The sequence below is a fragment of the Sinocyclocheilus rhinocerous genome, unplaced genomic scaffold (assembly GCF_001515625.1).
Source record: "Sinocyclocheilus rhinocerous isolate Xijiao unplaced genomic scaffold, SAMN03320098_v1.1 scaffold1063, whole genome shotgun sequence".
NCBI lineage: Eukaryota > Metazoa > Chordata > Actinopteri > Cypriniformes > Cyprinidae > Sinocyclocheilus > Sinocyclocheilus rhinocerous.
In genome coordinates, this window is record NW_015625586.1 from 489,461 (window position 1) to 506,526 (window position 17,066).

At 36.6% G+C, this 17,066-nt stretch overlaps 1 protein-coding gene across 1 annotated transcript in view; it reads left to right on the forward strand.

Annotated features, from left to right (window-relative positions):
- The window catches only part of cacnb1 (calcium channel, voltage-dependent, beta 1 subunit), a 33,650-nt gene that overhangs the window by 3,827 nt on the left and 12,757 nt on the right, over positions 1-17,066 (forward strand). The window contains exons 2-3 of the mRNA XM_016571662.1: positions 3,837-3,923; positions 16,268-16,387. Coding sequence (XP_016427148.1) covers positions 3,837-3,923; positions 16,268-16,387 — 207 coding nt within the window. The remainder of the gene's footprint in view (positions 1-3,836; positions 3,924-16,267; positions 16,388-17,066) is intronic.

Here is a 17,066-nt window from a genome sequence, read left to right on the forward strand (position 1 = left end):
TATCTATCTATCGGTTAAAGACCAGATGTCCCATAATGGTAATGGCATCAAATAAAATTTACCAAAGTGATTTTATATACAGCATATTAAATGCAAGTAAAGTGTCTGTTTCAAATAACTTTTGTGAAAATAAAATGTCAAAATATGGGTGAAATAATGTTCCATCGCCATTCAGTGTAGCCGATATATTTATGTAAAAATTAATCAACATACTTATTCTGACCTGTACTTTCAAATGATTAAAAACTTCTTGCTAAAAAGGGGTAATTGGTAAAGATCTATCTATCTATCTATCTATCTATCTAATCTCTTACTGCAGCAAGTGTGCAAAATTACCATTTGCTGCCAAAAAAAGTAACAAAAATGCCCCAAACAGCTTCCCGATCACCATTTAGTTGGATTCAGTTCTGCTCACAAGTTTACATATCCATTGCAGAATATGCAAAATGTGAAAATTGCATGTTATTCTTTATTTGGCTCTGTCCTGAATAAGCTATTTCAGATGTTTACATATGCCTCACAAGACAAAATAATAACCGAATTTATAAAAATGACCCTGATCAAAAGTTTACACACCCTTGAATTGTAATACTGTGTCATTACCTGGATGATCCACAAGTGTTTATATTTTGTGATAATTGTTTAAGAGTCCCTTGCTTGCCCTGAGCAGTTCAACTGCCTGCTGTTCTTCAGAAAAATCCTCCAGCTCCTGCACATTCTTTGGTTTTCCAGCATCTTGTGCATATTTTGTGAATTGTAATACTGTGTCATTACCTGGATGATCCACAAGTGTTTATATTTTGTGATAATTGTTTAAGAGTCCCTTGTTTGCCCTGAGCAGTTCAACTGCCTGCTGTTCTTCAGAAAAATCCTCCAGCTCCTGCACATTCTTTGGTTTTCCAGCATCTTGTGCATATTTGACCCCTTTATCAGTGACTGTATGATTTTGAGATCCATATTTTTACACTAAGGGCAACTGAGGAACTCAACTATTACAAAATGTAAAAACATTTTCTGATGCCTCACTCTGGCTCTGCCCTGTTCTCTGTTTGTGAATTGTTTCGGAGGACGGTTGATGTATGAATGTACACCTGTTCCATACAGGCCAAAAAAAAAAAAAACCTTTTAGAAATTTATACGAACCCTGAATGAGTGTATTTGGCACAGAAATACTCCGTCATACGTCCAACTTGAGACTTTGGTCATGTTTTGCATGAGAATCCAACTCTTTTGCAGTGTAAATTAAGAATGCATGAAATAGCATTTCCCCCCCCTTTAAGCTTTTAGTATATTGTTAATGTTTACATTTAATTTCTGCATTATTTTAAGCATTTCTTTACTGGGAATGATGCAAACAAGCGAATTATGCACAGCAAGACCAGGATTGTGCCTTAAGGAACTATAAATTGGGTTAACTGATTTTATATTGACTTTAATAATATTGAAATGCTTTATCTAAGGTAAAGAAGTATTTCTTGTGTCTGGCATATACCACAGTAACTTGCAATGGCAGTGCTCAATTATGCCTTTTTTGTGACCATAATGTTGCATATTTGACCCCTTTATCAGTGACTGTATGATTTTGAGATCCATATTTTTACACTAAGGGCAACTGAGGAACTCAACTATTACAAAATGTAAAAACATTTTCTGATGCCTCACTCTGGCTCTGCCCTGTTCTCTGTTTGTGAATTGTTTCGGAGGACGGTTGATGTATGAATGTACACCTGTTCCATACAGGCCACTTTCTGCGTGTGGTGTGTGGATGATTGTTTCAGTAGTGTTTCTGATGGCTAGGCTGTATTTATATAATGGACTTTATATAATGCGGTAGTGTGAATGTGTGTGACCTGTGCTGTGGAGAGGTGCTCTATCTGAATCATGTCTATACATAACTGTGAGGAGGCGGAGTGTTGAGAAACGAGTGTGTATGTGTGTGAGAGCAAACCGGTTGAGTACAGAAAAAAGTGCATTTCCTAGTTTTGTTGAATAAGAATAAGACCATAAGTGGGTATTTAATGTAGTTTTTAATTGGATTGATATCATTAGCCAGACATGGTCAATTAAGGACATGACACATAATTAAACTTCATTAAGTCTTCTCTTCTCTTCTCTTCTCTTCTCTTCTCTTTCTGTGATGAACTAGTGGTGACACTGTGTAACTCTAAAATCCTTCCCCCTGCCCCGTGGCACAGCTTTTCCTCCTTAATTACCTAATTAGCCTCAGAGGCTGTTTGTCAACAGGAAATCTCTCATCACCATAGCAATACATCCCTCCTCCCTCCCTTGACATTTTGCTGGCCTTTCTCAGATCTGGTTTTGCAGTATATAAGCATCTCCAGCCTCTCACAAACCTTTCACATTAAAGGCAGGGTATGTGATTTTTCAAAAACACTTTAGAAAACTGATTCGGGCCGAATAGCAAAACAAACTGGTAGCCAATCAGCAATAAGGGGCGTGTCTACTCGTGATGTGGAGGAGAGAGCTTTCAGTGCATGGGACGGACATTAGCCGAGCCGAGCGACAGAAAGATAGAGATGGCGGATAAAAAAACAAAAGAGGAAAACGTCTGCGGAACGACAAGGCAAGAAGTAGGACCCGTGTAAAATATTGGATCAGCTTTCCAGTGCTCTTGCAATGGCAGTGCTCAATTATGCCTTTTTTGTGACCATAATGTCTATTATAAACCCTTTATGATGACGCAATAGCAATGCAGACAGTGCGGTTATGTCCTTCTGTTCGGTTTTAAATTAATGTTTTATGATTTCACTGGCACTCATAGAGGCAAGACCTTGGGAAATTACCAATATTGGGAAAGCTATGGCATTGTGGTTTGATTTATGCAATAGTTTCCAGTAAGCTTGCAACTGGTTTGTGTCTGTAATCATAACATTGTGCAGTTCAAATTCACAGCAAAAGAATTTGTCAGACTTTGCATTAGTTTGATTTTATATATTTTATTTCCTTAACAGTAAATAGCATTTCATATTATATTTGAGACATTCAAGCACAAAATTATTACACGGCACCTTTCAGATGTTCTTCCCCATGAAGCAATTATGTCAGTGTTAACTGTCTGGACCCTGTATGACCCCTAGATAATAACTTTCCAATCTCATTTAGATGCGTTTATTTTTTTTCTGTTAAAGTGCTTTATCACATCCAAACTTTAAGCAAGTAATTCATAGTTGATTCCCTGAAAGGTCTAAAACCCTTTCAAAACATTGTTCTGTCTGTTTGCGCATCTCAACCAGCCCAACATTTAGCAACACTGGATGAACCAATAGTGTGAGTTTGGGGCAGGACTGTCTGTTTGTCAAATGAGTGTCATACAAGGTCATACAATTTGACAACAATCATTATTTAACACACTTTTGCACATTTCTTTTTAAACTAAAACTGTCTGCAGGTTGTTGTAGTTGATTGCCTGATGGAAAGAGGAAGGAGTTGTGGGATTCAGGTGAAGAAAAACAATGGTTTTGCAAGAATTTATATCAGAAAGCTTGTGTGCATCACTGTGAATGCTGGTTTTGAACATATTACAGTCTTGTGCCTTATCCATCAGGGTCTTTTAGTGCCACAAAACCCAATTAGCCTTCTTCTGATCTCCATGGCAACGGAGGCAGCCAGGCCATTGGCCAATGTTAAGGCCAATCAGATTACTGATTCCCAGAGAACACTGGCGGACATGAGTAATTATGGGTAATCATATCTGGACACAGAGACCAGGCCAAGAATCCATATTTTGTGTGTGTGTGTGGGGTGTGTGGGGGGGTAAACAATGCATACAGAAAAGTGTCCATTCTTTTCTAATTTCTTTCTCTCTCATGTTTCAGGGCAAGTATGCAAAGAGGAAGAGCCGTTTCAAACGTTCAGATGGCAGCACCTCCTCAGACACAACCTCTAACAGCTTCGTCCGACAGGTAAGACGCCCAAATGTCTTGTGTCTGTCACTCTTGCCTCAGTCGCAGAAGTCATTGTAAGGTATAGTTCTCCTTTTTGAACCATCATGCACCATGAAATTTAGTTTTCAGGTTCTCAGCATCCATTTTAAAACAGTTACATGCCAACTTATAGCTGCATGCATGGACAGTAGCTCCAGTCATTTCCATACCGACCTTTCTTGTGCTAACAGTGTGAGGTCAAAGGCACTGGCCTGTAGTTTCTGCTGTTGGTCTGTGGGTGTTTGTGCACTTCTTCTCCTTTTCATTGGAACATCTCTATTCTTTGTGTCTGCAGGATGCAGTTTAGCCAATCTTTGTTATTTCAAGATTTATTTTAAAATGGGAACAAACAAATATGTTGTTCAGAGATACATAAGCGCACAGTGGGTATGTTTGAAATAGTATACTAACATAAATACGCTTCTAATTTTGCAGTATGCATTATGTTTATTGCCTGTTATGCAAGTTTTCTGCATGCATGGTATACTTACTACATTTTCAAAAGTGCATGTCATATTAATTTATCTGTATTGCTTGGTATTGTACACTCTAAAAAATGCTGGGTTGTTTCAACCCAACGTTGGGGCTCTCAAGCCAGTGTGTATTAGGATGAGGCCCCTGAATAATTGACCCCCTTATCCCCACGGGCTCTCCTGATGGATCACTTTCTAATTTTCCCATTAGTTTGGGTGCCATTAGATCAGACCTCCATGGTTTTGGCGCTGAGGTTGAGTGCTTCTTGGCTCTCTGAGGGCCGGCTGGTGTGTTTGATCATGGCTTCAAATGGCAGCTGCACAACAGAACATCCCCTCACATTTCCCTTTATGCCACGGTCACACCTGATGCCACACAAAAGCTGCTGCGTGCTATCTGCTTCTGTGTGTGTGTGTGTGTGTGTGTGTGTTTGCACGTGTTTGCGCGAGTTGTTTACTGTGTTTGTTTGTCTGGGTTATATCTGTTTTGTCTGGAGTAGCACTTTTATATTTATCTCTATGGTTTTATTGCTGGATAAATACAAGCGTGGACAAATATAAAAGCGTAGCATGCAGGAAGTATTTGAAAGAGGATAAGGAAGATTTATAACATGTTTTTATGTCTTCAGTCAGGTTTAAAGAGGATGTATTATGAATTTTCCTGAGGTCCATTAATTTAGTTGTTTTTTTGTAGCATATTTTAGTTTTACATTACTTCTTTCCACCTTCTCTCTGTACCTGTATCTGATCATTAAACGGTCTGTTTTTGCAACTGCACTCTTAAAGGTATAGTTCACCCAAAATTTAACATTTGCAGAAATGTTTTACCCGCAGGCCATCCAAGATGTAGATGAGTTTGTTTCTTTCTCAGAACAGATTTGGAGAAATCTAGCATTACATCACTTGTTCACCAATGGATCCTCTACAGTGAATGGGTGCCGTCAGAATGATAGTCCAAATAGCTGATAAAAACATCACAATAATCCACAACACTCCTGTGCATCAATTAACGTGTTGAAGTGAAAGTTTTATGTGGACTATTCCTTTAAAGGGGTCATGAACTGCCTTTGTTTTTTATTTTGTATTGTTCTGTGAGGCCCAATTATATTATCAAGATATTTACATTAAAAACATCATGATTTAGAGATTATAGGGTATTTTCTGTCGAGTTTTTAACCCCCTCATCTGAACGCTCCATTTGAATAGACGTGGCGGATTGTATACTCAGTACATATCAAGCGATCTGTAAGAAGAGACAAAGCAATAGTGATCACGTAATGAAAACAGTTACTCAAACTTGTGTGTTGTGACATTACTGTCGGATCCAATATAGTCGGCACAGCATCATCTTTCAATTTCAATCTTTTTGAAAATCCTGTCGAATTGTGCCTTGTTTGTAAATGAAATCCGCGGTAAAATGAAGTGGACAAAGGACCAAGTTCTTACTGACGCGGTCTGGCACTTCATCAGTTCATCAAATGAAGTTCATAGTTTAGTTTCTGCACAGACCTGCTTTTGCCGCTCTTGTCATTTACACGATATGCTCGAATAAGTGGGCGGGGCTGAATATGCAACGATGTAGAAGTAGGCGTTGATCTTCTTCTGCGGAGGCGGTGTTTAGCCACACTATTACATCATAGAGTAGAACATACAGTAGAGTAGAACATTCCACAACCTGTCATTTTGGCAGATTGGCTTCAATATAAGCTGTTTTTAGACTAACGACAAAGTCTTGAGTTCTGAAACTTACAGGATGTTTTATAACACAATGACCTCTTATATATTTTGATTTCTCAGTTCATGACCCCTTTAAGAAATATGCCCGTTTAAATGTTAAATATAATTTTTGTTTTAAGTTCCAATATTTACTGTATGTTTTCATATTATATCAAGCCCTTTTGTTTCAAAACAAACTTTATTCTTCATTATATGTTTTTAATAACGGATGCACAAACATGCATATTATCCACCAACATTTTTTCTGTGTTCTCATTGAGCCATAAAGGTGAGAGAACATAACAAAGATGGTGAGTGGGGACAGTCAGAGTGTTATGGTGAGGTGATGGGCGAGTGGTGTTGGACATTTACATTTACATTTACATTTAGTCATTTAGCAGATGCTTTTATCCAAAGCGACTTACAAATGAGGACAATGGAAGCAATCAAAATCAACAAAAGAGCAATAATATGCAAGTGCTATAACAAGTCTAAGTTAGCTTAACGCAGTACCCGTAGCAAGGTTTTTTTTTGTTTTTTTTTATATATAATAAATAAAAAGAAAAACAGATAGAATAGAAAAAGAATAGAGCAAGCTAGTGTTAGAGGGTCAAAAAAAGATGGAAGAGATGTGTTTTTAGCCGATTCTTGAAGAGAAGGACAGGCTGTTCCTGCGGGTCAAAGGTCACCCTCTAGTGGTTCTGACAAACACCTACCACTTGAGGATGTCAGTATACACCAGTGGCTGGGACTCTTAAAGTCAAAATGTATGTTGTATCTTATTTATTTATTTATTAGTTTACTTTGTACTTTATTTATTGGTGCTGACATTTGCATTGATTCATTGAGCAGATACTTTAAGTGACATTGTTTGTTCAAGTGTTTGTTCAGCTGACAAGCACTAAATCTATTACAAGACAGTGGTCGACTAATATAGATTTTTCAGTGACTGAGGCCAATAACTAGATTGCGATATATTATACACAGTTGCAGGAAAAATTATGTGAACATTTGAGGTTTGCAGAAAATGTGGGTATGTGATGTGGCTTTACCATAAATTTCTGCATAAATTGGATATAAAATTTTATATGATTTTCAATTACTTCACAACAATAGACAAACACAATCAGCTTAAGCAAATAGTAGAAAGCAATGTTGCATTATCATGTCTTCACTGAACATTTTAGGAGTCAGGAGTCCAAACAACACGATTGCAGGTATTGGTCAGATTCACTCTGTTCTCGGTTCAACAAATTTTTACTATGCTGTTCATTAGAAATGCCTGATTTTAACCACACCTCAAACATGCATGTAAGAAAATATGGAAGACTAAGAATTGGTCATTGTTTGACTTAGGGCTGCACGATTATGACAAAAATCATAATTGTCGATTATTGCCTTGAAATTGTAATTGCAATTATTAATTATGATTATCACAATTTACATTGAATTATGTTTATACCATTGTTCGATGCAACTGCATGCCGTATTTTTATATGAAAATAAACAAGCTGAAAACACTAACTGAAAAACTTTCTATAGTATTAAGCCTCAAATGTCAAATATACATCGGATTGGTTTCTTCTTTAAATTATAAAAAAAGTTAAAATATAAATGGTATTATAGTGTTATACTAAAACTAAAATTAAAACTATGGAAAACCCCTTAAGATAACATGTAGAAAGAAAAAACCATATCTTAAGTGTGCAGAATAACATAAGGGGACTTTAAACGATTAATTGTCGCTTTGAACGATTACATAATTGTGGCATCCATAATTGTAATTGCGATTAGAAATTCGATTAATTGTGCAGCCCTAGACTTTGACTACAACAAATATTTTCCTGCAACTGTATTTGATACTACCAATCAAATGTTTAGGGGCAGTAATATTTTTTTAATACTCAAAAGTGACTATATTTATAAATATCTTTATGTAACAAAATATTTCTATTTCAAATAAAAGCTGTTCTTTTGAACTTTCTATTCATCAAAGAGTCCTGAAACATTTTCCAAACATATTAAGCAGCACAACTGTTTTCAACATTGATACTAATAATAAATGTTTATTGAGCAGTAAATCAGCATATTTATATGCTGATTTCTGAAGGATCATGTGACACTGAAGACTGGCGTAATGATGCTGAAAATTCAGCTTTGACATCACAGGAATAAATTACATTTCAAAATATATTTTTAAAAAACGTATTTTAAATTGTACTAATATTTCACAATATAACTGTTTTTACTGGGGGTTTTTTTTATTTTTTTTTTTAAATCAGCCTTTTTGAGCGGAAGAAATGTATTTCAAGACATTAAAGACCCCAAACTTTTGCACAGTAGTGTTCTAATACAGTTTAATTATAGCAGTTGAGTTATACACATACTGTATATGGTGAAAATAAATATGAACTTTTAACCAAAACTGTGCATTAACCACTGGATGACCTCCCTGTTGGTATATTTTGGAAATAGCACAAGGAAGAACAAACATTTCTGCAGGCGCGCACTTACTGGCTGATAATGTGAAAGTGTTCGAATACTGGCTTTATCAGCCTGACCAATATATATCAGTTTATCACTATTAACAAGGTCACACGCAGGTGATTTTGAACTAAATGAAGCTGTTCTACTTGTGTGAGTCAACTTCTGGTGGAGTGACTGACTAAACGGATGTGTGGGATCCACTGGTAACAGCGATTAGAAATTCGATTAATTGTGCAGCCCTAGACTTTGACTACAACAAATATTTTCCTGCAACTGTATTTGATACTACCAATCAAATGTTTAGGGGCAGTAATATTTTTTTAATACTCAAAAGTGACTATATTTATAAATATCTTTATGTAACAAAATATTTCTATTTCAAATAAAAGCTGTTCTTTTGAACTTTCTATTCATCAAAGAGTCCTGAAACATTTTCCAAACATATTAAGCAGCACAACTGTTTTCAACATTGATACTAATAATAAATGTTTATTGAGCAGTAAATCAGCATATTTATATGCTGATTTCTGAAGGATCATGTGACACTGAAGACTGGCGTAATGATGCTGAAAATTCAGCTTTGACATCACAGGAATAAATTACATTTCAAAATATATTTTTAAAAAACGTATTTTAAATTGTACTAATATTTCACAATATAACTGTTTTTACTGGGGGTTTTTTTTATTTTTTTTTTTAAATCAGCCTTTTTGAGCGGAAGAAATGTATTTCAAGACATTAAAGACCCCAAACTTTTGCACAGTAGTGTTCTAATACAGTTTAATTATAGCAGTTGAGTTATACACATACTGTATATGGTGAAAATAAATATGAACTTTTAACCAAAACTGTGCATTAACCACTGGATGACCTCCCTGTTGGTATATTTTGGAAATAGCACAAGGAAGAACAAACATTTCTGCAGGCGCGCACTTACTGGCTGATAATGTGAAAGTGTTCGAATACTGGCTTTATCAGCCTGACCAATATATATCAGTTTATCACTATTAACAAGGTCACACGCAGGTGATTTTGAACTAAATGAAGCTGTTCTACTTGTGTGAGTCAACTTCTGGTGGAGTGACTGACTAAACGGATGTGTGGGATCCACTGGTAACAGACACAATGAGTCAGGTGGCCTCCTGTCAGAGAGGGGATTGTTCAAAAGGGTATCTCACTACCTCCTCCTGCTCTTTCTTTCTTTCTTTCTTTCTTTCTTTCTTTCTGTCTCTGACATTTACATTCCCACTCTTTCTGGCACTCGCCACTCTATACTGGAGCTAAACACGAGAGAGGCGGAGAGAGAGAGAGAGATCTGCCCCTGCCTGTCACTGCTAAATTTAACCCCTCACTCTGCAAATGTAGCACAAGTCCTGCAATTTGACCCCCCGCTCTGTGTGTGTGTGTGTGTGTGTGTGTGTGTTTGTGAGTGTCAGAATGAGCCAGGAGGGGGTGATGAGGTTAGCAGAGCAATTGGTCAATCCCTGACACACACGTATAGTCCTCTGGCTAACTTTTGCAACACACACCCATCACGGCTACACACACATTAATACAAACCCTCGTGTGACGCACACACACACACACACACATCGTGTTCGGCGTGGACTCTGTGTTACCGTGGCAAGGAGCGAATGCCATGGAGACCAACGCACGGATTCAGAGGCCCACAATGGTAAGAAACACTCGGAAACGTCCGTGTGAGTTTGTGCGGTGGTTAATTAAGCGTATTAATGACTGCGTCCAAAAAATGCCTCAGACACATGGATCTTTTCTTATCCATACGTCTTATTTGCACCTTCTCTCTACCTCTTTCTCCTTTTATTTTCTCCCTCTCTCTCTCCTTCTCTCTCTCTCATGCTGCCATTTGATTCCATTTTGGGCTGGGCAACTGCTTAGGCCTGCTGGGTTTAAATTAGACCTCCAGCACTGCTCAGGGACCTTGCCAGGGTTTCTGTCTGGTCTTGGCACCCATGGAGTGTGATTATTCAACCAAATTATAAGTACCAACTAACAGAGTTATTCATAAAGTTATGGAACTGCATCAGATGTGATTAATTGTTTCTTCATTATGTTCTTAAATTATAAATTTTTAAAGGATTTTTTTGAGGAGGTAGGAGGAATTAAGGGTGAAAACCTATTTTTGCAGGTGCTTTTTCAGAGCCATTCTTAAGTGTCTTGAGCTTTTAAACACTAAAATGCTGTGGTGTAATATGAAAGAGCAGGTGAAATGCTGAGGGAAAATAGCTGTATTTGGTAAAAATCAGAGTTAAGATAACTGGTTGACTGTATCATATGTGGCACTGTAAATTGTAAAATTGTGTGGTTCGGTTGAATTTGAAGGCTGCTGATTGGCATCTTTTGTGGTTAGAAATATGAAGAAAATGTGTAAAATGTCATCTTTTGTGTCATCAACAGGTTTAGTCTCACTGTGTTTTCACAGCAGGGTATTTGGCTTGTCAGATTTATAGCTGTAAGATATACAGTACATCTCTAAATGTGATCTGGCATTAAATGTGTCTTTTTAAGTTTGATGGTCAGATTCTGTGGCATAATAAAGCTGTGATTTATTGCTTAAGTGGCTTGAAGATGTCTGAGTGTCTAGGATCAGATTGATGCAGATTGTGAGGATGGTATCAGATGCAAACAGAATTCAGGGTTTGTTCAGAAGCATATCCTAATCTTTGCTGCAGGGGTCAATGCATTCATAGGGCTGCACGATAAATCGCATGCGATTTAATCAGCGGTAAATCTCCATCACCTGCGGGCTTTCACATGGAGCAGCATTAACTACACAGAGCCGTTGTTCACTGACAAGCTGCGCAAAACCACGATCATATTTTGCGCATGTTTTGCGCAGCTTGTCGGTGAACAACGGCTCTGTGTAGTTAATGCTGCTCCATGTGAGATTTATCGTGCAGCCCTAATACATGAACATTATCTGCTTGTGTGCATGTGCTTACCATTATTTGTCATTATGTGTAGACTGTTCACTTAATGCCCTGAACAATTCAGCTGTCCTAAGGACAAATAATGCATAATCTGATCCATGTAGTGCTTTGGGAACAAATGAATTCAGAAGCATATGGCTTTGTTGCACTTTCCCAGAAGCGACATGCATTTGTGACTCTCTCACGTTACACTGACTGAACTCTGTAAACAGTAAAACTACGTAAACAGATCCACATGTTATTTAAAATATTAAAAATCATTGAAAGAATCAGTATGTTGTATGTTCCTTAGTTTGTTTCTTTTATCAAAGAGACTGGGGGTTTTAAACACTCTGATGCTTATGAACCCCCAGATATAATGATACACTTGCCCCCTTTCTGAATTGTAAAAGGCAGCCATATATTTGTATGTGTAATTTTTATGTGAAAAATTTAACACTATAACTGTACATTTTTTGCTCACCATACTGGTAACTGTAAACCTTAAGAGAAGCATAAAGCTATGGCTGTCAATAGATTAAAATTATTGTGATTAATCTTGTGATTTTAGTCTTTTGATGGTTATTTAGAAAGCAGAATAAACCATAATACTGGTTTTACCTGACTTATGTTTTTTTACATTACTTTTAACAAAAATATAATTAATTGTGTTTGTATAGTGCTTTTCTTGACACTTTGCTTTGCAAATTGCTTTACACATTTTTGAAGGAGGAAATCTCCTCAACCACCACCAGTGTGCAACATCCACCTGGATGTGAAAAATTGAAATATTATAACTAAAATATTATTTGGAAAGAACTTACACTGTATTTTTGGTCACACTTTATTTTAAGGTCCAATTCTCACTATTAACAAACCATTAACGAAGACTTTTGGCTCAATAAACTCCTAATATGCTGCTTATTAATAGTTAGTAAGGTAGTTGTTAAGTTTAGGTATTAGATTAGGGATGTTGAATATAATCATGCAGAATATGTGCTATATAAGTACTAATAAACAGCCAATATGTTAATAATAGGCATGCATATAAACAACTAGTTAATAGTGAGAATTGGTCCCTATACTAAAATGGTACTGTACTGCTCACCATTAGAGTACTGTTAGTTAGTATAAACCTGAAGAAGAAAAAATGAGAGAAATTAAGCTTATATAATGTATAATATGGCTGTAAAGTGTTTTGAATGTTCCTGTATACTTCTATTGCAAGTACTGTAACCATGAGTTTTGCTTTTTTTTAAAAACTGAGAAGTTATTTTATGTAGTAATCTGCATTTTTGAGCTTAACATATACTAAACACAAAATATTCCTTTAAACCGAAATCATATCTTATAAAAACCTGGGAAAGGAATTGTAAGAGGAAAAACATCAGAATAATCTGCCAGTCATTTATTGTTGATTTCATACAGAGAGGCGTAGTTGTTACAGTTGATCAGCCCACAATGTGTGTGTGGGAGACTTTTTTTTCAGAGCTAGTACTAATCCTTCCTCTCCACCTCACCCACACAGTCCTTTTCATTTCGTCCCATTTCTCGCTTTTTTCTCTCTCGATCAGCCGTCATCTTCTGGCATGTCTTTTGTTTCTTTCCTCGCTCCGTGTTCCTGTCTTGCCGCCGCTTGACTAGCGCGAGTCTGACAGTGTTATTGATGTATAGTGTTCACGGCTGCTTTCTACACAGCCTGGGGAACTTTACTCGCTGGAAGACGGAAAATGTCAACTTTGTTTACGAGCTCTGCAGAGCCTAAGCTAATATTATTGTTAATATGTTGCTACTACAATGGAGCCAACTTCATAACATTTAGCCCTGTGATATTACTGTGAAGTTCTTGGTGCTGTTTGAAGAGAATGGATGTGGTAGACCTTTACTGAGGTGACCTGGTACCGACCTTGAAAACTGCCAAGCACATAGGCTGCTGACAGTTACACAAAACAGGGCTGAGGTGCAAATACCAGAATTAAAATGCAGTGAGAGATTGCATGAAGCATCTTAAAGGGATAGTTCACCCAAAAATGAAAATTCTGTTATAATTACTCACCCTTATGCCGTTCTAAACCGATAAGACCTTCGTTCATCTTTGAAACACAAATTAAGATATTCTTTTTATGAAATCCGAGAGCTTTCTGACCCTACAGAAATGCAGCTGACACGTTCAAGCCCCAGAAAGGTAGTAAGGTCATCATTAAAATAGTCCATGTGACATCAGTGGTTCAACCTTAATTTCATGAAGCTATGAGAATACTTTTTGTACTATCCCTTTAAGTGCACAAAAATGAGCAAATGAATGAAATCTGGGGTAATTTCAGTTGCGATTAGGTAGTTTAAGTGTGCTATTAATTTAGGAATTAAATTAAAGATTTTTAATTCCTTAATACCCTAAATAAATTTTAATTCCCTGGATCTTTTCTTTTAGCTACTTTACAGTACATTGCTCAGCACTGTGCCTGAAAGGTCTTTTCTGTTGATATTAATAATATAACTTTCTAACTGTTGTGTGATGCATTTCCTCTTTATGTGGTCACAATAGAGGCTTATCTTCTTAAGTGATTTGCTTTTTTTAGTTCATTAATTGTTGCTTCAGCCAGTGATACTGTATTGTCCTCAACCTTCTGGTCTGAGGGAAATGGTTTTATTTTAAATTTTAATAGTCTGGCTGCTAGTGGAAAATGTCATATGGAACATTTTTGCCCTGTGAAGTCAGATTTTATTTTTCAAAACTGAAACTGTGAAATACTTTAATTTAATAATTTTGGAGACAGATTAGTACTAAGGGTTAGGATATTGTATTTTCAACTTCTTGTTTATTAAAACAATAGCCGTCTATGGAATTGTCCCCATTTAAATAGCTCCGTAAACATTTGTGTGTGTCAGGTTCCCTACATTTTAGGCATCAAATTTCCCAACAAGGATCGTAAAACCTGAAATCACTTACATTGTGGTACCAGCCAACAGGTCCAATGTGGTTTTACTTAATAAACGTACAGAATGTGATCACTCAGAATGGGTTTGGTTTAGGGTTTGAAGATAGAAATATCATTAGGTCAGTATAGATATCAGTGGAAAATCCCTACCAGGATAGAAAAACGTGTGTTTGTGTGATTTGTTTCTGCCAGGATTTGGATTTAGCCCACTTTATGACCACTGTACTAACAATTACAAATATAACATCTCTGCTGTAAAAGTGATAGTCTACCAGGCAAAGTGTGTGTGTGCAATCTGTTGCTGCCTAGCGAAGCCGGTGATATTTAGCATGTGCGCTGGGTTCCTGTGACCCTCTGTTTCACAATGAATAATTTAACATCATTGCATATGGCATATGTCAGCCTGACACATTCTCATTTCTATTTAAAACACAAATGCACACACACATACTCACAAATATGTGACAAACCTAATGCCCTCATGTTCACACATGCAAAGCGCATCCATCCAGTGAGTCATTCTTGCCGTCCACACCTCCCACGAATAAGAAACATAGACAGGGAAACGAGAGGAAAGTATGGAAAAAAGAGATGAGAGGAGTGGTAGCTTATATAAAGGTTCTGACACCGTACTGTACTGTGAGAGTCAAATGCCACGACTATTTGTGTATGTGTTTTTGTCTGCTTTTAGTATCTTCGTGAACTTACCCAGACTCTAAAGCAAGGACAAATCAATACAGCCATATGTGTGTTTCTTCAGCTGGCCCTGTAGACATTTAACAGTGTGTATATATGCATTTTATTCATAATCTCAAATTGTATATTGTGCTTGATAGCATTTTGCAGTGAAAATGATGATGATGGAAATAAAAATAGTCTGCACACAGGTGATATTCACTTTTTAGACACATTTTCTCATGTCATATAATTTCATCTTAAGATCTTTTGTCGCCTTGGTAACACTAACACTCGATAACACATTCGATAACACTTTATTATTTGCTAATTTGTTAATCGTGATGGGAGTGACACGTGTAATTAATTTTATATATCAGAAGTATCAAGCATTTTACATTTTAAATTATCAGGTTTTTTATTTTTATGATTTAATTAATGATTCATATTCACCTGTACCTTATGATGTATTTTAATGGGTAAACAGTAAAATCTATACAAATGAAAAGCAAAAGAATTTCAAAAATAGCGTGAATAAATGATAAAGGCGTGATGAAAAGTTTCTATGATGATTGTAATATGACCTTAATATAACAAAAATAAAATAAAATAAGAATCAACCCCTGGGACAAACAAGTTCTTGTAGTTGAAGACACACCAGTATCTTGAATGTTTGTTTACATCCTTGCACATACACAAACTGTAAGAATCACGGGAAGCTCATCTCCTTTGATTCAGCTGCTCTAAACAGTTGTTTCTTTCTGTTTTGCTCCTCTCATATTCTTAGAAACTCTTTTCTCGTGTTTGTACTGTACCTTCCGCTCCCTTTCACTTCCTCCCACACTGTTCCTGCCCTCTCCTTCAACCTGTTCTTCATTCACAAATTGTTTGCACGTCGTACGATAACTCACTGTGTGGTCATTTGTGCCACTTCTCTTTTGGCCTGGTGGAAGAAGAGATGTAAAATTGTTATTGTGTGTGATTTTAGATAAGGAATACTAATTGAAAAAAGAGCTTTTTCAAACACTGTGCCAAAGGCTGTTAACACAGATTCACCCTCCGTCCGTGCCTCCCTCTCACTCCCCCTCTCTGTTCTCTGGCAGGGCTCAGCAGACTCCTACACCAGTCGTCCTTCAGACTCTGACGTGTCTCTGGAGGAGGACCCTGAGGCTCTCAGGAAAGAAGCCGATAGACAAGCTCTCGCCACCCTAGAGAAGGCTAAGGTGTCTTACTTTTTCATGTTCTGTTCCAGTTTCTTTCAATTTCTCATTGGTCTGTTATTCAGACTCTGCTCTGAGTGAAGATAATAGACTTGATTGTTGGAAGAACATCTTTTCTGAGAGGCTGAATCCCTGAAAAACACCTGTATGATTAACTAGCTTTATGGAAATATTAGTACTTTTATTAATGTTACTGCACAAGGCAGCAAAAAGGTGTGAACGTTTGTTAAAGTTACGTTTTGTTTTAGCATTGAATTTAGAATTCAGTATCCAGTATTATGATTGTCATCACTGTCAGCTGTCATTTTTAATAGCACTCTGTTGATCAGTCAATCCATCTATTAATCAAGTTAATTGGGCATTTTTAAACAAAATTTAATTAAAATAATAACAAAAACATAATTTAAAATAACAAAAAGATGTACAAACTTTGCTTTGTAGATTATTTCAGCCTTGTGTTCTATAATTTATACAGATCATAAGGCTGAAATAATCTACAAAGCAAGGCTTGTACATCTGAGTGTTTTTGTTATTATTTAATAACAAAAGTTGACTATTCTCTAACCAGAAAGTTTGAGGAATATCAATGCAAGCATTATAAGATTTTTATGTTGAAAAACACTCTTAACAATCACACACTTTACCTTTAAGGACAGTTATTAAAAGCACAAAGTGTGCTTAA